We start from the raw sequence: 21,782 nt of genomic DNA on the forward strand, positions 1-21,782 counted from the left end.
GAATGAGGTGCATTGTGCTGATAGGATTGTGTTTATGTGTGCATGTTGATGTGTGTTACGTGAGTTAAGGAAGACACACTGTCCCTCACCCTGGCTTTTTCCACTGGTGCGCTTTTGCTGTTGTAGCTCCAGATCTGCCAGCTCACTCAGGAGCTCCATACCGTGGTGGGGGTTGGGCTTTGAGGGGACAACTGACGGGGTGCTATGAGGATACAAGGGGAATGGAGGTACGTCTGTGCAGAAGGCAGCCGCAATCAGCAACTCCAGACTCCAGTAGCAGGGGACCAGAGGTTTTGTGGGCGCTGCGACAGGTTCCTGGTTCGGGCTCGGGGCAATAACTGAGGCAGGGGAAAGAGACACAAAATCCAGTGTGGTGTCATCAGGGGTCATCTTGCTCTTCTGTTCCTGGTCGCTGTCCTCTGCTGCCTCAATGGTCGAGGACTGAGGCCCGGGAGCTGCAGGGGAAGCAGGGTCAAGCTCGATGATGGTGGGCAGCTCTGGCTCCTTCTCTCTGGTCCTGTTGACCTGGCCCTCCTGAATAACCACTGCATCGTCATCTTCAAAGGTGACGACAACTTCTGGCCGTTCAGGCTCCTCTGTTGAAAGCGGCATTGGAAACAAAGCAGCCTCGCACACTGGGCTCTTAGCAGGGGGGCAAACCTGCACTTCTTCCTCAGCGGGCCCCTGCTCCTCCACCTCCTTCTCTCCAGGCACATAGTTGGATGTTCTCACCGCTGCTACGTCTTCCTCCTCCCGCTGTCCCAGAACTCTATCAACAACTCTTTCCTCCTCCGCATTCTGCACTTCCTCCGATGGGAGTGGCCCTGGGAGGGGCCTGACAACCACTTGGCAGTCTAGCTCCTCCCCCAGACTGGAGAGAGACTCGGGAGTATGCTCAGCAGGCTCCACTTGAACTGATTCCAGATCAGCTGGCTCAGCGAGTCGAACATCCTGGGGGGAGGGCCCGCTCCTGTAGCCCATGGAAATTGCAGGGTAGGTGTATCCACGGGGCAAGTCTATAGAGAGAAGGAAATATAGATAATTAAATCATTAATTGTCAATATAAGAGAAACATTTCTGATATAACTCTCACCAAAATATCTCTGTGACATTATTTCCTAAATGATATTTGGCTGATGAAAATTGTATGCAAATCAAAAGTCCTTTCACATCAGGGCCTCTCTAAGATTAGTCCCCTGGCTACCTTTTGAGGCGATGAAAACCAGAAAAAGGAAATGCATTCTGCCTTAATCTCCCAGCAGTAAGAAGGGGTAGAGGACCACATGCAATGTTGTGTGAGTGGGTTTTTTGAAGTGTGCCAGGCTTTGGTTTATCAGAGCACCTGACACAATTCCTCAGGCGTGCGGCGGCCGTTAGGCAGGCATTAATGATGATGAAGAGAGTGCGGGGCCGGGGGGGGGAGGGGGTACAGGAGAGGTGAGGGCTGCTATGGAGGTGTTTCTCAGTCATTACCGAAGTAACGGTAGTGAAAAGCCCCAGCTCAGCAAGCAGCCATTTTCTGTAGCTTTGAGCTGTTCAGTCAATCAGGAGTTTGCCAACAGAGCCAACCACACATATTACCACAACACCAGCAGAGAAAAAGGATCATTTAAGACAGTAGCGATTCCAATTACCACTGGGTATAATTTACAAAGTAATACAAATTCCCTACAATTCTTTTTCTCCTTCTGTGTCTGCCATATTTAGTTTTAAATCTCAAATTAAATACAAACGCCATGTTATTTGATGGCTTTTAATGAAGCAATTGCATGCAGTCCATGAGAGGCAGCTTGAAAACTTTTAGCCACATTTTTATTTGCATATACATATGCTTGCTTATTCTCACCAGGCTCCAGACACTGTGGGTAGTCCTGAGGGGGCTGTCCCTCTCCTCGCTTTTCCTGGGATTCGGCCCCCTTGGGTATCTGGTGTGGGGCAGGGCTGATGGCAGGCGAGTGAGGGGCCGCTGCGGCAGGGCTGGGAGCAGGGCAGGGTGTAGAGGGAGTGCTTCTGGGATGTGGCCGAAGTGAAGGGGATTGGCAACAAGGGGACAGGTGAGTGACACAGGCCCCGGGGGGAGGGGTGTTCCTCCGAGGTGCGTTATAAGTGTAGGGCTTGGCAGGTTTGGACGTTCTGGGTTCTGAAATGAGTTCCTGTAGTTCCACAGAGGGCTCATCCGGCCCTTTTTGCATCTATGGCATTTGAAAAAAAATATTTTCATTTTCACAATTACTGAAAGGCCCTACAAATCTAGAAGATCTAAAACAATTCATAACAATTCATATTTTGGCACTGTAATTACCAATTGCTTGCAATATTGACATTTAAAGCTACTTGCTCTGCTGCCTATATTCATTGATTTACTCAATCCCTGTTACAAAGTCAGCAAATCCCAAACCATTTTAGGTGAGTTAAAAATAGGCTGTAGTCATGTGAGAGAGTGAGGCTGACTCACTCACTCTGCTTGAGACTTGTTATCTTTTACATGTGTGTATATATAGATACAAATATACTGCAATTGCAATGTTTCCTGCATTCTTTGACTTATAATCACCTGTGAGTTTTGAGTGGCATGATGTTGGATGTCGATGCCATGCGCAGCCCCATGCTGCTGCTGCTGCTGCTGCTGCTGGGTTTGAGACTGTGGTTGTGGTTGCTGCGACTGGTGGATCTGGTGCTGATGTTGATGCTGATGCTGGAGCTGTTGGTGCTGTTGGAGAGCGTACAGCTCCTGTTGCCGTAGAAACTGGGATCTGGAGTACACAGCAGGATGCTGCATGTGGGAGGGTGGGCCCCGGGCGCCATACACAGGGGGCCACAGCCCTGGCTGCTCCATCACATCTAATGAGAAAAAGGAGGAGGATTGTAACGGAGGGGGCTACCTTAGGACAAAAAGACACGCACGTGCATACACACTTAGGCAACCTTTTTCCTTTGGATTCAACACAACATTGTGATATTCATATCCTTATCCTGTCATTATCTACCTCCTACACACCCATTTGTAAGACAGTGAAATCATTATGGATCATTTAAAAATCATTGTATTCACATTTTATAGCAACCACAAATGTGTTCAGAAAAAACATTTTTGACTTCGCAGAACAACATCTCCCCAGGCAGCAGCAATCCCACACTCTCCCCCGCTCTAAACAGAAAGCTGTCTCTTAAGGACTGTCTTGAGAATTTGCTGGAATGGCGAAAAAAAAAAGTCATGACAATGATGAAATGTGAACAGATGCGGTTGGCTGTAGTTTGATCAGAGGTCAAAATACTGGACTGGAAATGTTTGTCTCACCGGAGCATTCAGTGTGGACTTTCCATCCAAAACTCTGACCTGTCCAGCAACATTAGCTGAAAAGAGTCTGTGAAAGGGCCCCGCAGGAAACTCAGTTCCCATGTCTGTGTAGACAACCTATTCATGTTGTGGCTTCAAGGACCAATACAGCTTGGTGTGGGTGTCTATGACAGAGGTCCAATTTCCGAAGAAGTAGGTCTACACTGAAGTAACCCCAAGAACCTGTTCACCTTTGACTCGTCCCTTACTCCTTTTCTCAAAGACACACCAAAAATACCATAGATAGGTTTTGTGGAGGCACTGCCCCTCTTGGCTAAAACTCCTGGTGAGCACAAAGGGAAACTTACTATCCAGGATTGTGAGCTAATTATATGTCACAGCCCGCTCACTGAATCTTTCCCGCACTTTCACTCTTCCCCTTTCTGTGACGTGGTACTCAGTTTGTGAATGTGTGTGGGGTTGCTCTGGATGAGTACTCTAAACCAATGAAAGCCCTATTCCTGCTGGGCCGAGCAGGTGGTGCGCAGGAAATGTTTGAATTGTGGTGTGTGTGTGTGTGTGTGTCTCTCTGAATGGGCCCCTTAAAGGGAAGTTCATCAGCAGTCTTCACAGGGAGGGATCTTGTGAAGACTGCTGATGAACTACCAACAATTCTGTTAATGTTAACGTTCATGTGCGAGGCGGTACATGAATAGACATTAAAAGTTTTTTCAAAAGTAAGCTTGGGTATACAGAGGAGAAAGCAAAGTTATGCATACCCAGGTGATGCGTTGCATGGTTGGAAGGCTCAGAGGGCAGGACCACCAGCTGGGCAGAGGGGTCCTGAGGCAGAGGCAGGACTGGCTGCAGAGGGCCTGACATGGCTGTAGAGAAACCTGGGGGTAGATTCTGGTGCAGTGCTGAATGACCTATTCCTGGTTTATAGAAAGCATGTCAGGTTAGATGTATATATCCACCACATAGTGGGTAAATCAGTGTTACAAATATACAACGACCAACTACCAATCATAATAACTTCATTATAAAATCAATTCTAATCCTGACCGTGAACAATTGAAAACGTGTTTAGATTTAAATATTTTCTCTCTTCAGGTAATGTTATATTTCAGCAGCTGTATTATGCACCACTTTCAAAAGACACATAGCTCTGCAGACACTAAAGCCAACTCAAAATGTTCTGCTGAGCAAGAATAATTGACCTGTAGGTCATCAGAGCGTATAATCACCTTTGTTTTTTAACTCTTCCATAAATAGTTAAAACAGGACAAGACTGCCTTATTTACATGATCTGCAACACTGTAAAAAGTCACTGTTGGAATAATCTTAATTTCTTAAGTACTCAATATTATTTTACCATAAGAGTGTCCTGTCATCCAGAGGGATGGGCTTCCAGTTCTTGGCATCCAGTGATGGTGAGCAGAATGTGCAGCAGGATCTCCTAATTGGCCAGACTGGAGGGAAGTCCCTCCTGGGACCATGAGATGAGAGGTGAGGTCTCCATGACAGCTGTTGGAGGGGTGGATTCTTGCAAACTCCACCCTTTCCTTATTATCCCTGGCATTAGGTTGAGAAAAAAACAGAAAAATACAAATGAAGGTTTCTGAAAATAATGTATTTAACAGGCTTTGAGCAAAGGCTTTTCTTTAGCTTACCTGATATAAGCATCTCTCTCTCTATCCAAGCAATTCAAACCCAACTGTTCCCCACTCATCCTTTTCCTCTCCTCTTCGGTGGGATCTGAGGGATACATGGGGCGGGGCGGTCCTGCAAGAGAAGTATTAGCTTAACCATTAGCTTTCACCTGGTAAGGATATGTTCCCAAGTCCCTCACCATTTCTCAAAACACTAATATGACTCCCAAGATACATAGTGACAGTGCTGAGGGTTCATATTAGTTTGACTCAGTATTCCTTGCATCTGTTTATTAGGCAGTGACTTATACTCCTTACCTTTGACTGAGGGATGTACCCTGCCCTGTCGGCTGTTTGGATGACCGTCTGCAGATCGACATGGTGGCTCCCTTTGTCTGGCCACAGCCACTGCAATTCCCACTGGTGGTTGCCGCACCTCGCTTTCCCCATGTCCTGTGTCTCCAATATCCCGGCCTCGCCCGCTGTAATCAGAGCGCTCGTTGTCATTGGCTGGGCCCTTTCTGGAAGGTAGAGTTTGTTTGTTGCCCTGCATGGCACAGCTCCCCCCAGCAGCAGCTGATTTGAGGCTTCCAAGGCCCCCAAATGGGCTTTTTTGGGAGAGAAGCAGTGGCTGTTGCTGGTTGCTATACTTAAGTAAGCTTTTCATGGCACTGCTCTCCCCCTGAGTTTGGCCCTGGGGCTCAGGTTGCTGCTCAGGTTGCTGCTCAGGTTGCTGCTGCTGCGTTTGCTGCTGCTGCTGCGGCTGCTGCTGCTGCGGTGGTGGCTGCTGCTGCTGCGGTGGTGGTGGCTGCTGCTGCTGCTGCGGTGGTGGCTGCTGCTGCTGTTGCTGACTGAGGGGAGGTGCAGGGGGAGGCTGGGGAAGTGGCATTCCTGGCTGCTGTTGTTGTTGCTGCTGCTGGGAGTGTTGCCCACTAGTCACCCCTAACTCTATGTAAGACTTCCCCTGCTCATCAGGTTGGGACATGTGTTGGGTAGGCCTCATGGCCCATGATGGCACTGGGGGCTGCTGGTGGTGATGCTGCCCACTGTTGTTGCTGTAGCCATAAGGAGACATGTCCATTTTTCTTTTTAGTTCCTGACTAGTACCCTGGTTCAACTCTGCAGGAGAAGGAGCATCTGGCGCAGGTCGGCCATGCTGCTGGTGGCGTATCCTGGCTACTTTTTGACCATCTCTCTGTAAGGTGCAGCCAACTCCAGGACCTGGACCATGGGCTGCCCCAGCTCCACTATGTTGGACTATGCTTTTACTTCCCAGCGGGGAGGAGTGTGGTTGGGGTCCTGGATGAGAACAGTCTCTGTAAGGAGAAGTGTTGACAGAATGTGGGACTGAGTGTCCAGCCTTTGGCCCCTGGGACAGCGAGGGTCTGAACACATCCATGTCCACAACACTGTTGACACACTCAGCACTGCGTGATCGTACAACCTGGTGCTGCTGTTGGGGATGTGGAGGCTGTTGTAGTTGGGGAGGTTGAGGAAGCTGTGAGGGCTGAAGATGTTGATGGTGGGCCTGCATCCAATCCGGAGCCTTCTCTGTCTTTCTGTATGTGTGCTGCTGCTGCTGTTGTTGTTGCTGTTGTTGTTGTTGTTGTTGCTGTTGTTGTTGTTGCTGCTGTTGCTGCTGCTGTTGCTGTTGTTGTTTTCTGTGCCAACTACTATGATGCCCACTGCCTCCATTCTTTTCTACAACCTTCTCCTTGGCATTGCCGCCACCAACCACACCAACCACACTGCGGCATTCGGGGTTACCATGCTGGAATGGACCACTGGATTTGTCCCCCAGGCCTGCCACTGATGGCACAAATGTAGGCCCTGTGACTTTAGGTTCTCGCCCCACATTGGCTGGCCCCCTGTCATGTGAGGCAGGGTTGGCTAAAGGAGCCGGAGGGGGCGGGCAGAAAAAGTCTGGGTGATGGTGTGCGTGGTGGGAATGATGTGGGTGGTGTGGGTGGCTGGGATGGAGCTGAAGGCAGTGGAAGCCCCCTGGGTGTGGATGTGTATGGGGGTGAGCATGAGGATGTTGATGGGGGTGTGCACCCCCCGCAGCAGAACCCATGTGTAAGGTTGGGGGTACTGAGTAGGAAAGAGTGTGGTGGAGCTGTGCCTGACTCCTTTCCAGACAGTCTGAAGGTTGTTCACTGATCCTCATCTCCCCACTTATCCCCTCCTTGCCGCAGCGACCATTACTACTGGGAACCATATGTATGCCCTGGCTACTCCCCCCACCTCCCATAGCCACAAGGACTGTGCCCTCCCCCCCACAGCTGGGCATTGGGGGCTTAGCCCCTGCCCCAGCTCCTGCATCTCCGTTTTGCATCTTTCCATTGTGCAAGCAGGCACTGAGGGGCTTGCCCATACTCTGAAGGTGTTCCTTACTGTACTCCATTGTGAGAGATGCCTTATGCCTCTCCAGGGCCCGACTGTTGACCTCCTCCAGAGGCAGTGGGTGCTGTGGATAGTGTGGGTGTTGCTGATGGGAGAGGGAATGGTGGTGGTGTGTGGGCTGGGGCGGCTGGTGGCTGTGGTGCTGTTGCTGTTGCTGCTGCTGCTGCTGTTGTTGTCTCTCCTTTGCCTCCTGTTTGCTACTGGTCCTTTCCTTGTCCTTAGCAGTCACAACTCCTCTCTCCACAGACCCCTCTTTGAGGCCCTTATGGAGACCTGCCCCTACCCCTGGATCTCTGTCTCTGCTGCAGGACCCCTGAGAGTGTCCTGATCCTGCCCTGGACATAGGTGGCAGACTGTGATTGGTTGAGATGAGGGGTGGCTGGGACGGGAGACCTCGCAGATAAAAGTTCTCTGAGAGGAAGGAAGGCAAGACAGTGAAGACAAATGCATTAGTCAAGAAAGGAAAAGGCAATGACAGAATTAAATAGTTCAGCTCTCATGATAGTGTCCCTAGGCATCCTTATATAAATATTCCACATCAAATTACACCATACTATGTTGTTTGAATAGGATTTAGATGTCTTATTTCTGTCTGATTACATTTCAATCATCGCCTGCCTCACCTTTTTGCGTGTCATAGAAACGATGCTGACCGTAGAGAACTCCGCTGTTGGCATGGTGATCCAAGTGGCTCATGGGAAGAAACGTGTGGGCCAGACTCCCTGAGAATCGAGGATACCCTGGAGCTGTTGAAACGGATAGCAGAGAGAGGGGATAATTGATAAGACAGGACAATAACCTCCAAGATGTAGTTATCCAGACTAACCCAGCATAATCCTTCAGGTCCAATGCAGCTGGTGGTGTTCATACGCAAATAAGTACTGGCTCTGCTTGTCATGTTTGCCTTTCCTGCCTGAGTTAAGAATGCAAACAATACAAGACAAGATTGGAGATTGCTGTACGAAATTTGTCTTTGGAATATATGGTTCTTTCTTTATCTCTTTTTCAGAGCTGGCACTGGCACCTCTTTCCATCTGGATGGAGCGATAAGGACGGATTTGAAGCTTGTGTTTACAATGAAGAGAGAGCTGGGGTGGGGGTTGACCTTTACTGACCAGGGGTAAAAGGTCATTTCAATGTTGGGCCCTTAAGCCAGTACACCTGGGCTTATTGCATCAAGCCCATCAGGAGGAGATTTACACCACAACCAAACACAAAACTCCTTTTGCAATGGGACATTCAAAAACACAAAAGACTTTGAAGGGCGAGGAGAGAGAAAACATGGATTGAGATGAAAGCCTATCGCTGTATTAGACAAAGAATCACTATGACAACCCGTTTACACAATTGGGTAACTAAAACAAATAAACATGAATTTAATCAGCCCATCTCTACTTATGTATAATTAATTATTTAACACAATTGCTCTTAATTAAATACTCAAAAATTCACTTGATCAAATATTTTACTGAACATTGCAGTGCATATTCTTTACTGAATACCTCATGTAATGTAATATGCATGAATGAACCTGTGTGCCACCCATATACTTATGGATACGAAAAGCCTACAGAGATATTAATGAAGAATGAGGAAAATAACCTATAAATTCACTTTCACCATGAGTGAAAGAGTATTAGGGCAGGAAGAAGAGCGAAGGAGAAAAATACAGACAAACGAGACCAGAGACATGAAGCGTCTTTTTGTGCTTCTTTTCAGACAGTATGTCTACGTTCCACCACATTAAACCATCTCAGTGACCTCTGAGTCATCTAAAGAAGCTCAGGTGTGTCACATCTCTTTTCCCCTCATGCTGCACCTGCCTCACCCTCCAGCCTCAGTTTCAAACAACTCGCATACATCGTGAAGGAAGGAGGAGGGGGGGATAAAGGGAGGAAAACATAGCTGTACAAGCTAAATGAAAGACAGACATATTTGTGTTGGTAAGCGTGCGGCCTGATCCAGGATACGCAGATGCAGTTCATTTGGCTGTGTGTGTGCGCAGCGCCGTGGTTTTAACAGGAGCTCTGGGTGTTGAATGTCTCACTTTCTGCCGGTGGAACAATGGGCCTGGTGCTGTGAGCTGGCTCTTGGGAGGAGGAGTGTTGTGGTGGGCTTAATGACCTCGTCTCATAGCGGCCTCCGCATGCTCCCATCTTAATTAATGAAATGCATAGAGATGGCAAACAGTCCTGCAATAACACAGGAGGTGCTGCTTTCTGAGGAGGGCAATGAGGTGATAATTACATGCCCTCACCTTTTCCCTAGTTTTCTTTCTTCAACCTATTTTCTATCTCTCCCCTTTTGTCTGTCTCTTTCTTGATTGTCTTGCTTTTTTAATGAGTAATAAGCACACACATTTATGCCAATTCATCTACAGTGTGGAAGGGGGAATCCTTTGTTTAAGAAATAAATGTTTCTCTGATTTTGGGAGGGAGAAAAAGCAGAGAGCTGTTTGGTAGGCTTTATCCAAGCCGGGAGAGGGGCTTTTTTTCTGCGGCAGCGTGTTGTTTGTGAGCGTGACGATTGACGGCGTAATCCCTTTTCACAGCGTGGTCTGGCTGTGCCCGATAATGCCAGCCCGCTCAGTTTCAGCATGCCCTCCATTGGGGCGGCAAGAGGGGGACTGCTGGGCACGGCAGAGCCCATTCAGCCATTAATCTGGGCAGGACAAGGGGAGCTGCTGCTGCTTCTGCTGCTGCAGGCGACGTGAGCAGGGTCTTAGTGCAGTCTGCTGACTGCACAGCAGCCTCGCTCTCTCTCTCTCCCTTCACACACACACACACACACACACACACACACACACACACACACACACACACACACACACACACACACACACACACACACACACACACACACACACACACACACACACACACACACACACACACAAACGAGTCAGCATCGGCAAGTGAATGACAGAAGGGAGTTCACAGCGCTTGCCCTCTTTTCCACGGGCGGAGCAGGGGCGAGCGGCAGAACAAACAGAGCTGCATCCCAGGGAGGGATTTCCAGAAGTTCTGAAGGTATTTCTCACAGCATGGTGGGTTGAGAGAAGCAGGCCGACATGAAGGACAAAGAAGGGGGTTGGATATAGAGCAGCACCTAGAGGCAGTGGAGAATTAAGCGTGCTGAATAAGAGGCAGACGACAATGTTTAGTTTCGCTCTCCCTTCCTCACACTAGCCCATACTTCCTCATGTGGGTTTCTTCATTTGCTAAAAGGCAAAATAACATAAGCCCGAAGTGTAAATTGTCAGCACGAAAATGGCTGTAACATTTTCGAGATGGGACACAGAGAGAGAGAGAGCATGGCAGAAGAGGACCGAGAGGAGGAGCAGGCTGAGCTGCCTGTCAGGTCCGCTAATTGAGAAAAAGTGACAGAACCATCAAGACGCTGAACGGGAGGAGGAGGGGTTTGGTGGAGGAGGGGCAGTGCTGTGGTGGATCTTTTCAGGTTTGACTAATTGAAAGGAAGGGATGCAGGCTGGCACGAGAGAGAGCTAGAGAAAGATAGAGAGAGTGTGCCAGAGAGGGAATGAAAGGCAGGAGTATGGAAAATAAGCGATGGGGGTGCATCTTAAATCCCACAAAGGAAAAAAGGCTTGCAACTGCTCACAGAAGGAAAGATGGACAACTGAAGATAGGCTTGGAAAGGCGTATCAAACAGAAGTGGATTAGACAGGTGTGCGCAGGCAATTGTGTGTGTTCATGCTTGTGTGTGTCTATGTGTTGACAGAGATATGAGGCTGCAATTGTTTTTGGCATACCGTAATAAGTCATTTGGATTGCAGCCAGCTGGCCTCAGGCCTTCGAGGAGCCCGCAGGTTTTTTTTTCCTTTAGTCTATTTTTCTTTTTTAATTTTTCCACTCAGTTGATTCAGGGGGGGTTGTTCATTGTTTATTTAACTGCTCCAAACATGAAAATAAATCTCCCAAAAGCTCAGAGGACGAAAATCCGTTTTACCAGGTGTTGTGAAAAACATTTTACATTACATTTATTAAAACGCTCACCACAGTTTCTCTGCTGTGTTCCTCCACCCACATATACTGCCACCGCTTTCTCCCTCTCAAACTCTGTGCCAATGAGTCCAGGTCTCCACTCAGCAGATAAACAACAGTGTGGAGTACACACAATGTCAATCTAAAGAGAGAGACTAAAAACACAGAACTATTGAAAACACTTATTTTTCTCTCTGATGTTGCCTTCTAATGCCAGAATAAAAATGGAATTAATTAGAATGACTATTTAGTATTATTATTATTAGCAGAAGTATTAATTGTTATCTTTTTTATTATTATTATCATTATTATTATTATTATTATCACTATTACTATTATCTTCCCGAAGGAGCTATTGTTTAGAGGCTTATTTTTATGTCAGTCAGCAAAATATCTAAAAAAAACTAGTCAACAGATCTCTAATGTAGTGGAAATTCAGGCAAACAATCTTGTGATTATTTGTTGATTCAAATCCAGATTACATTTCATTTTCACGATTTTTTTTTTTGAACATTTGTTGCTTTTTTTACTCAATGGAATAAACCCATAAGCCGCATGTGTGAATGTTGTTGCAGATCTACCTCCAAATGATGTCTACACCTTTTGTACTGTATCATTAAAAACCAAACATTCCCTGGTGTTTTTTTTAAAAGCTTGCTATTGATATTCGTATAGAGAAACTAAGCATTTGTTCTTAAGACACTTACCTAATGTAGACGTATATTTTATGATTATGACATTAAGTGAATGGATGCTGAGTGGCTAATGAGATCCTTGTTATGTATTGCTCGATACGTGGTAGATGTTCCCTCTTTAATCTGTGGCAAACGTGTTGGAAGAGTAGCAGAGACAAAGACATTCTGCACCATGACAGGTATATCCCTGAGACATGAGGATCATACAGTAATCTTTGAATACAAATTCGAGCTGCTATGCTTGGATTTGCATGCAAACAGCCACTTTAAAAACACACTGCTCACAAAAAAAGAAGAACATTCTGAGAATATCTTTAAGGTTACAATTGACACACACACACACACACACACGAGCCAGTTCCTGCTCTGCTGCTGGTGGGGTTCTGCTGACACCCGGAGAGAGGAGGCGAGAGTCTGGGTAATTGTGCCGCTCATTTTGATGACTTGCTTTTTATGCAAAACAGGAAAAAGACAATATGCAATTATCTTGAGGAGGGAACAGCTGAATGTGGTTGATGAACAGTCTGGATTCAATCATGCTCTTAGTGCGTTATATGCAATTAAACTGCAATAGAGATAATGGCCTCCATTGCCAACAGAGTAATAATCCCAGTCATAATCACCTCCATTACTTTTATTAGGCTTGGCATTATCATCATCACTCTTATTAATATTATTCTACTTTTCCACAAGAACAAAAATCTTTGACAATGAAACCCTGAAACTATAAGGTAAAAGGAACACTAATGCTTACAAAATTAGTTTTGATGGAAATTGTCTCCGACTGAGCCGAAGGTAGTTCATATCTCATTCAAATGTAATTGTCCCGTCTCTATGTTTATTTGAAAAGGTCTAGAGTTTCAGATATTCTCACCACTGTAGCAGTTGTCCACCAACACAACCCCTAGTCAGGATATAAGAGTGAGGTGGGTGTGTGTGTGGGGGGGCATGCAATGGCTTAACAGACACCAAAAACCTGCATCTCAGCTGTATGTGCCCAATCAGCCCCAAACCAACATCAGGCAACTGGGGCGACGCTGATCAGTGACCACAAATAACAAATACAACCCACTGGCGTTCGCCCATGGAGTAACAGCTGGGCTATTCTTAGAAAATAAATACAAGGGGGCTGAAATAGCAAGAGTCCAACAACTTCTACCAGTGTGGTTCACTAGATGGTATTGGGCTGCCAATACATCTTGTAATTAGTAAAAGATTATAAACAGTTACAGATGTGCAGTCTCAGAAAGAAAGACCTTGCATTAAAAGATCAGTGGGTGGCAATGAAAAGGTCCTACATTTATATATCACTCTTAGCATTAACATTTCAAAAATACCCCAACAGATTAATCTCTCTACTTTATCCTTGTCTGACTTCTTGGCTGTATCTAAAAAGAAGTGTGACGTGTTGAACTGAGTGTGTGTTTATATTTTCTGTGTGTGTGTCAGGGTTTTGTAATCCTAAGCATTGGTTGGGAACTACCCTATTAAGCTGTGATGGAGACACCAGCTGAAAGCTCTGCAATCACTGCAACTTTGTATTAGCCCGCGTGTTGTCGCGTGCTGCTTCAGAGAGTCTTGAGTGACATTCCTGCTGACGTGAATTGAATACCGCTAGATTCCTTGGCTCAACTATTGACCCTGTGTCCCCATCCAGAAACCATGGCACTGTACTCCAGACCTATTTTGGGTTTTTCAAATAAAAAGGGATGGAGCCTGGCTCTTGCTGGATGATTACAAGCCTTGCTTTTGTGGAAACCTAACCTAAAAATACACAATATCAGAGTAACAATACACCCTGTGAAGCTCTATCCCCAATACTGCCAGGACATGAATATATGTGGTCAGACCAGGGCCATGTGTTTGTGTACATGTGTGATTTGAGGTACCTTCATGCGAATGGGGAAACCAGATTTGCGATGCGCTGGAGTGAGGTCCGCCCCGGAAGGAAGGTGAGGAGGGCGAGGAGGGCGGCCGGGAAGGGTGAGACGGGTGGGAAGAGGGGGTACCCAGACTACTGGCCAGAAAGGTCCCCATGAAGGAGGCGGAGGAATTGCCCATCAATCCACTGCCTGCGTACCCAAAGGGAAAAAAGGTAGGAGAGAAAACATGGTTAGAATTAGAGGAGTGCAAATTGGCCATGAGTGTGACCATAACAAAAAACAACAGATCTAAAAGGATGGAGCCCACTGGAATCACAAAGCCAGGCCGATTTGGTCGTGGAGAGCTTGAATGAGTGTGTGTGTGTGTGTGTGTGTGTGTGTGTGTGTGTGTGTGTGTGTGTGTGTGTGTGTGGGAGAGAAAAAGTGTGAGACTCTCCTCCCCCTCACTGACAGCCCGGGCCTCTCCCCTCGTTTTCTCTCCTCTCACACCGCCTCTCCCCACGGGCAGACAGAGGTCTCATCTCACAGCTGAGTACACACTTTCTCAGGCTCTCTCCCTCTCGCTCTCACACACTTTTGCTCCCGCTCCCCAGTGTCCCTTTCTCAATTTCTCTCCCTCCCTCCATTATCTTATGCTCTCTATCTCTCACTTTCATGCCCTCAATCTCTCTTATTGCTCTGCTCCATTTCACCTCCTCTCTGTCTCTCCGCTCTTCCTTTCTCGCTGCATGACTCTGAGAATCCCGTACTTTCTTCTTTGTTTCCATGTTGGCGTTTTACTCCTTATTCTTCTCCCTCTGCTTTATCACAGTGGCCCTTTCCTCTCCTCTCGTCTCTTTCCCTCCACTGTCCCATAACGATGAGCAAAAACACACAATGCGCATGCCTCTTCCCAACCCTCCTTTTCTTTTCTATCCCTCCCTCTCTCCGGCTTTCTTTCTGACACATAGCATTTCTTTGCTTTGTTCTTTACCATAATGATGGCACCAGCAGAGCAATCTGTCCCTGGCTGGCTGAACTGTGTGTTTAACAAGACTATGATGAGTAATTGACCATTCGTAGCAACGCCCGTGTGACTGGGGGCTGATTGTCTATTATGCATTGCTGGGCAATCTGGAGAAAACACACTGATTAACCACTGCTTAAATTACATTCCCATTACGCGCCCGCCAGTGCACTTGAGAGAGGGGTCTAGGTGCCCGACTCTTTGCACATTCATTTCCCCCAAGTCACACTGCCGTGAAGTTTCATGCATATGTATGGTGCCTGGATGAGAGCACACAGGCTCATACTTGCACAAACTCACACATTGGTGTATCATACATTGTGCACACGGGACTGGCTATGAAAACGTTGGGGAGAGCAACATGGTTCAAATTAATTATCAACCATTATGACGAGCTGATCTAACAAGGAACACGGTGTGATTTGATTTCCTTTAAGCATGAATCAGTTCAAACATGAATCAACCTTTTTTTCTGGGAGTGTGAGAACAATTGCAAGGAAGTCGAAATCAGCCAAGCGGTGAGCGAGCGCATCCTCTGAGCAGACAGCAGGAATAAACCCATCAGTCTTGAGCTGGCTCCTGCACCGATGGCTTGTGGCTCATGGGCCAGAGCACAGGAGCATTCAAATACCACGAGTGCGCGCGCACACACACACACACACACACACACACACACACACACACACACACACACACACACACACACACACACACACACACACACACACACACACACACACACACACACACAGAGAGAGAAATAGGCAGACACACCTCGAAAAACACTTTGCACCAAAGCCCAAGACAGGTGGAAATCCCCCACAATCCCCAACCATAATCTTCCTCAGAAACCACCTTAAAACCAACTGTGTGTGTGTGTGTGTGTGTGTGTGTGTGTGTGTGTGTGTGTGTGTGTGTGTGTGTGTGTGTGTGTGTGTGTGTGTGTGTGTGTGTGTGTGTGTGTGTGTGTGTGTGTGTGTGTGTGTGTGTGTGTGTGTGTGCGTGCTACTAATTAGCACCAACATTAAGCATCAAGACCAGCACACCTACCTAAACATTACACATTTGTATCCCAATTTGGGATCAATAAAGTATATTATCTTATCCCTATTCACCATACATAATATAAGTGCTATACATGTAGGTTCTTTATTTGAGTAATAGATTGTTCCGTACAACAGCACAAACATGCTTTGAAAACTGTTTTTATGACTCAACCTTTTGACTCAAACTACACAAAATGTATTTTAGATAACATGCTAGGGAAACAACAAAATACTAATAGGCAACCACGTCAAAATGGGTGCCATAGCAACATCGTACATGTTGCAGGGATGTAGCCTGATGACAGTATCCATGCTTTTCTCCTTTTCAGACCCCATTGCCTCTTCCTTCTCTGCTGCCACCCCCTATCACAATGAGGTTGGGGTTTGGGGGGCAGTAGGGAGTGGATTATTGCCAGTATGCCCGCCAGGCACCCATCCAGACCCCATCATCCAGACACCCAGGGCTCCATGCCACCGCCCACAACATTGCACACTTCTCTGCCCTCTCTTTCTGCCAGTCGCCCCCAGGAACCCCAGCTTTCCTCGGTGCCTGCGGCTCACATAAATCAGCTAATCCTCCTGCATTATTAACAGCCTCGCCCCAGAGAGAGAGAAGGGGTGAGAGAGACAATGAGAGTGACATAAGAGAGGCCATGAAGCCCCTCTTTACACACCAAGAGAGGAGAGATCATCTGCCAGAAGGACATGGGGAGGAGAGTTACAATACATAAAAAGGGAATGTCATGGTGTAAGGCAAGGGGATCTTTGAAATTCAAACTTATGTTCGGGGAGAAAGGCATTGAAGAAAAACCGTAGGAGGGTCTCAGATCAACTTATACAAGGCCAGGAGACCGCTCAGTGATCCAGGTTGGCCATAGAGTCTGACCGTGTCTACTGGGAGAAGGGCAATTGCCCAATCTCATCTAGTACAACATAATAATGCAGTAGCCTTCACCTCTGTCACATTGGCTCTTGCTGACAACACAGTCTGTCACTCATTAAATGACCCCTCCCTCTGTGCTCTGTCTATTGTTTGCCACCTGCTGAGAAGTAAACTGTGCATGATGCGCAAAAACGCTTTTCCCTTGCAATTTTCTTAAGCGTTTTCATACCACTGTGGAATCTAAGGACCTGTGCAACACTCACGCTGTTTTAATATGATGACCTCCCTAAACCCATTCAAAGCGTAATGAATCAGAGGTGTTGGTGAGAAAAAACACAGGTTATTAAAGAGGGCTGGTCTGCCTCGGTGTAGGGGCAGTTTCAGTTTAGGTGCCAACCAAAGCAGTGCGGAACAAGTGGAGCAAAGCTCTGAGGCATGACAGCACCGGGGCTGGACTCACCATAACTGTTTGTTTAGCAGCTTATTAAACGGTGACATTGATGCCACTACCACACCAGCTCCTTGTAAAAGTTGGGTTTCTTAAGTGGGGCCAGCAGTGCACTCGTATGGTCTCTTAAGGAAATCGGGTCATGTGCATCCTAATCAGTGCCGATCCCTGACAGCAATGAAGATTAATCTTATTAAAGAATTAAAGGAGAGCGGAGCATTGGGATGGGTAACCCCACCTTCCTCACCCTGACACCGTCACTGGCACAGTTGTGTTCAAATTGGTTCAAATGTACAAACACTAAAACAAACAAATAAATATCCCAGATCCTGTGGAGGTGGAGGTGTTAAGTGCTACTCCACCCACACTCCAGTGTGGAAGTGTAGAGTGAAGGAGTCCAGTTTGTGCACAACAACCAAAACACACATGCACAAATGGTAATGTCGGCCGAGGCACAGGCCCCCGTGCGTGGCACGGAGTGAGCAGCAGGCGGGGAGGCGGAGAATGAAGGCCCAGTTGTCATGGGAACGAAATAGAAACAGCGCTTGAGGCAAGGAGGCTGAATGCTAGCTATTACAACAGCAGTGGGCAGATGCAGATGGTCAGTGTGCTGCTCAGCAACAGCCTTTCTAACATACCTTAAACCCCACCCAAGTTCCTGCTCAGCACATACACAAACAAACCTTCTCTGGAATTAAATATGGCAACATTTGTTCATTTGTGGGATGTGAGCAGTCATAATCTTTGCCCCTACTTATAGCTTATGGGTGAGTGGTCATTTGGTGTCTTAACAAGGATTTAAACAATAACAGGATGTAAACCCTAACCCAATGGGTAACAAAGCTGAGAGGACAGCAAGCACCCACCCATAACGCGTTCTTTGTATCCTTGGGATCAGATCAAAATTTGGTCCGGAAGAAACACACACCTGTTCACACTCATTGTTCGGCATATAAGCACACTACACGTACACACACATCAACACACACACACACACACACACACACAGCTCAGATCTACGACTATCTCTATTGTCTAAAAGAAGATAAAGAACAATTATTCCGAGGTGCATCATATTTCTCAGTCTGCTCTTGAAAAGTGAGCCAGGTTCGTCTGCGGCTCTCTATCTTATCTGCAGACGGCAGCCTGAAGGGACGGATGGACGTGTCGTCTAGACAAGGACACCAGACAGACAACGAGAGTTGAGAGTGATGGTGACAAGAGAAGAAAAGAGACAGAAAAAAAATTGCAGGTGTGACGGCATCAACCTGTTCTCCACAGCTCAGTGATCAGCCAGCACAAGAGAGGGAAGGCTAAAAGAGGAAGAAATGCATGGAGTTGGAAACAACACACACACAGAAACACACGCATACACACACCCTTTATTAGACCTACGATCACAAGAAGTTGAGGTTGCACTGTCAGCGGTCAGTGCCATGTGGCAGCCAGGCTCTGGAGCTCTTCATAATGCACCCTGAGCGATCACAGCTCATATACTCTTCCAAACTCACATCCAAAGACAGAGCACAAACCCCCTTCCTTCTTGTCTTAAGTAAATTCAATCAAAAGGTTAGGTAATCATTTTATTTTCCAAGAGCTGCCTTTTTTCAGCGTCTAGAATGATAACTGTTGCTTCCACTGCTTTAACTGACACAGCAGGAACGGACACAATATCATGTGTTGGTTACATATTAAAAGAGGGTTTCTGATTTTAGGCAAGTTTGTTATGGTTTGGCTCACTCGAGAAATCTAAAGAATAAAAGCTTCCACTGCTTCAACTCTGACACAGCAAGACAAGACACAAACACAGGTATTAATCACATATTTGAAGAGTATTTCTGAAGTTTGTAATGGCCTGGTTAGGCTCTTTAACACTTGAGAAATCTAAAGCAGGGAGTGAAGAATTAGACAATTCAAAGTTAACTTACCAAGTAAAAACATATTGAGCAGGATATGTCTTTTTCATCAGAGTCTCCTACTGATATAGTTCCATGTCCCAGCAATTCAGACGACTAAGAACAAGTCACTCAGACTTTCCACACATATTCATTCACAAACACACAACGAAATGTTCTGACCCTCTCTGGCAACACGGGGAATCACGATTGGTTTGGGAGACTGTACACACTAGCAGCCCCAGACAGACTGCACGCTACCCTGGAGGGCCGCTGACTAACCCAGCGCCTACTTCCTCACAATAAAACACAGAAGGAATTTCAAATGGCTACTAAAGAGGGGGGATTTCCTTCAAACAGTCAAAGCCATCTTGAAAACATTAGTGCAACTGTAGCCAGATACCTCTTCACTTCAGAAACAAGTGTTTTTTTTGTGTGGGTAGTTACTTGCCCCCTGCTTTACAAATCCCCTCCCTGACTTTATATTTTTTGGGTTGGTGGGTGTTTTAATGGTAGGGCTAAGGGAGCGAGCCCCCCCCCTCTAGTAGGAAGGCTGGTCTGATCAGAAGCATGCTGAAGTGAGAAAGAGAGTGAGCAGGCGGTCCAGTTCTGGAGCCGGGCCCAGTGCAGGGGTGGGGGAAAGTGCCGGCAGCGCACGCCTCCGACACTCTCCACACTGCGTGCCTGTGGAGTGAGTTTAGTGGATGTGGTCAGTGCGGGGGTGGGAGAAGTGGAAAGGGAGCGAGAGAAGCAGTTGAAAGAATGGACGGAGGAAGAGAGGGAGAATGTACGAAAGGGCAACATCCAGAGGAGGGGTAAGGGGCGAGAGTTGAGACTAGAAGTGTAGATAAGAGTGTGAGGAACTGTGAGAAAGTTTGAGAGTGAGGGAGCAGCAGCGAGTGTGTGGGAGTGTGTGTCGCTGAGCATATGTTATGCTTTGAGTTTGTGATTGTGTGTGCGTATGGTGGTCGTCTCGCTGAAAGTTGACAGCCTGTGTTTGCAGAGTGGCTTCGTGGTCAGCCACTTGCGCGAGATTGAAGTGACGGAGGGTTGAAATTAATTCTGAACATTTCTTTTTTTACTACTATGCAAATAAAATGGGTGTGGGGAGGGTCAAGGCTCCCCACGCACTTCACCCAGCTGTTTATACAATATACAACTTGACATGATAGGGATATGAGATTCTAATCCTAAACAAATTAGTCCAACTGGCTCGTCCTGGCTTGGCAGGGAGCCTGAAAAAAACAATGGATCCAAACAGGCAGTGATGTTGCATAGAAAACAGATAGCAGAGAAAAAGCCTTGCGAAACATTCTCTGAAGGATATTTTCTTCTAAAAAAGGTTGAAGCTACGTCAAAGAACATTATCCCACCAATATATGTTTCTCTCCATTATTTATTTCCCTATCCGTCACTATTTGTACAGGAGAGTGCACAAACATCAGCTAGTGTTACATGTGTGCCACTTTCGACCAGCCCCCCTCAAGGGGTGTTCCACCTCAACTTACTGAAATAAATCATTCATTAAGCCTCCATTTATCTGAGGGTAATCATTGTCAAAAAGGGGCACCACCTCTAATCCCGTCACTCTTGTGCCAACAGCGTTGTGGGGGAGGCATTGAGGCACACAGACAGGAAGAGATAGTAATGTCTGGAAGAGTTCCTGCTGGAAGGGGTTTTTATGGCACAGTGAATAAAGAGCTGGACACAGACCGGTGCGGCTATTTGCAGGAGCAGACCGGTTAGTGTGTTGTTAAAGAGACAATAAACTAATTGTCATTAAAAGTGAGGGCTGGCTAAAGTGTGAAGGATTCAGAGTAGGAAGAGATATAGATGAAGAGTTTTAGGGTAAAGTGCAGGGCACGTGGCCCAGAGTTGATGCTACTGATAAGAAAAGATACTGGACAATGTTTGTGTAGTGTTTGGGTAGAAAGCTAAAGTAAAGGTTTTGTCTGTTGGGTTTGGATTTGTCATTTGGACTTGTGTTTTAGTGATCCGTGTGAAAGTGCAGTAGTGTCCTGAGTCACTGGCCATGATGCACAACAAGCAGACATTCCAGGCAAGGACAGGAGGTGGGAGGACAGATCCGAAACAGCAGCAGGACCAGGCCAGGACAAATGAGCTCAAGGCCCATTACCTTCCTTTTAAATCCACCCACACAATCACATTTCCTACTCCCACAGCAGAGGTGTAATAGCACACACAAGCAAAACAATGTCACAACACAAACTCTGCTTTCACTATCATTCACCTTCTGAGAACTTACATATTCATGATGTGCATATTGTAGCAAAAAAGTGTTATGTCTCCAAGCAACTCCTTGTTATTTTTCACTTTATTAAATCTCTCCTCCGTGCTACGTAACAATGTAAGTGATTTCTGTGTCCTGGTATATGCAAGTGTTTCTTATAGAATGGCCAATAAAGGCTTGACATTTTTCTGGGCGATCTCAAGGCCAGAATCATTTTGCGCTTTGTATACAGGGCAGCTAAACACTTCTCAAGGAGAACCATTTGTTATCTGTCCAAACTTTGGTGAGTGTGCTTGTTAACTGACCAATTGTTACATGAGGGCATTTCAGGGCCGTTTG

At 46.6% G+C, this 21,782-nt stretch overlaps 1 protein-coding gene and 1 long non-coding RNA gene across 10 annotated transcripts in view; one reads left to right on the plus strand and one right to left on the minus strand.

Moving 5' to 3' along the window:
- The window catches only part of LOC307015142, a 59,412-nt gene extending 49,297 nt beyond the window's left edge, over positions 1 to 10,115 (plus strand). The window contains exon 3 of the long non-coding RNA XR_013801429.1: positions 8,342 to 10,115. This is a non-coding gene — a long non-coding RNA (uncharacterized lncRNA). The remainder of the gene's footprint in view (positions 1 to 8,341) is intronic.
- Positions 1 to 21,782, minus strand: part of bahcc1a (BAH domain and coiled-coil containing 1a) — a 60,862-nt gene that overhangs the window by 17,414 nt on the left and 21,666 nt on the right. For 8 of the 9 annotated variants that reach the window (XM_079643560.1, XM_079643565.1, XM_079643566.1 and 5 more), the window contains exons 3-11: positions 13,921 to 14,103; positions 7,956 to 8,078; positions 5,248 to 7,743; positions 4,951 to 5,062; positions 4,653 to 4,852; positions 4,057 to 4,212; positions 2,555 to 2,841; positions 1,847 to 2,192; positions 90 to 1,016 (exon numbers count right to left, since the gene is read on the minus strand). In XM_079643560.1, coding sequence (XP_079499686.1) covers positions 90 to 1,016; positions 1,847 to 2,192; positions 2,555 to 2,841; positions 4,057 to 4,212; positions 4,653 to 4,852; positions 4,951 to 5,062; positions 5,248 to 7,743; positions 7,956 to 8,078; positions 13,921 to 14,103 — 4,830 coding nt within the window. Of the gene's footprint in view, positions 1 to 89; positions 1,017 to 1,846; positions 2,193 to 2,554; positions 2,842 to 4,056; positions 4,213 to 4,652; positions 4,853 to 4,950; positions 5,063 to 5,247; positions 7,744 to 7,955; positions 8,079 to 13,920; positions 14,104 to 19,225; positions 19,547 to 21,782 lie in introns of those variants that run through there. The other variant, XM_079643567.1, reaches the window with a different exon arrangement.

Source organism: Notothenia rossii (genome assembly GCF_949606895.1).
Source record: "Notothenia rossii genome assembly, chromosome: 8".
NCBI classification, from domain to species: Eukaryota; Metazoa; Chordata; class Actinopteri; order Perciformes; family Nototheniidae; genus Notothenia; species Notothenia rossii.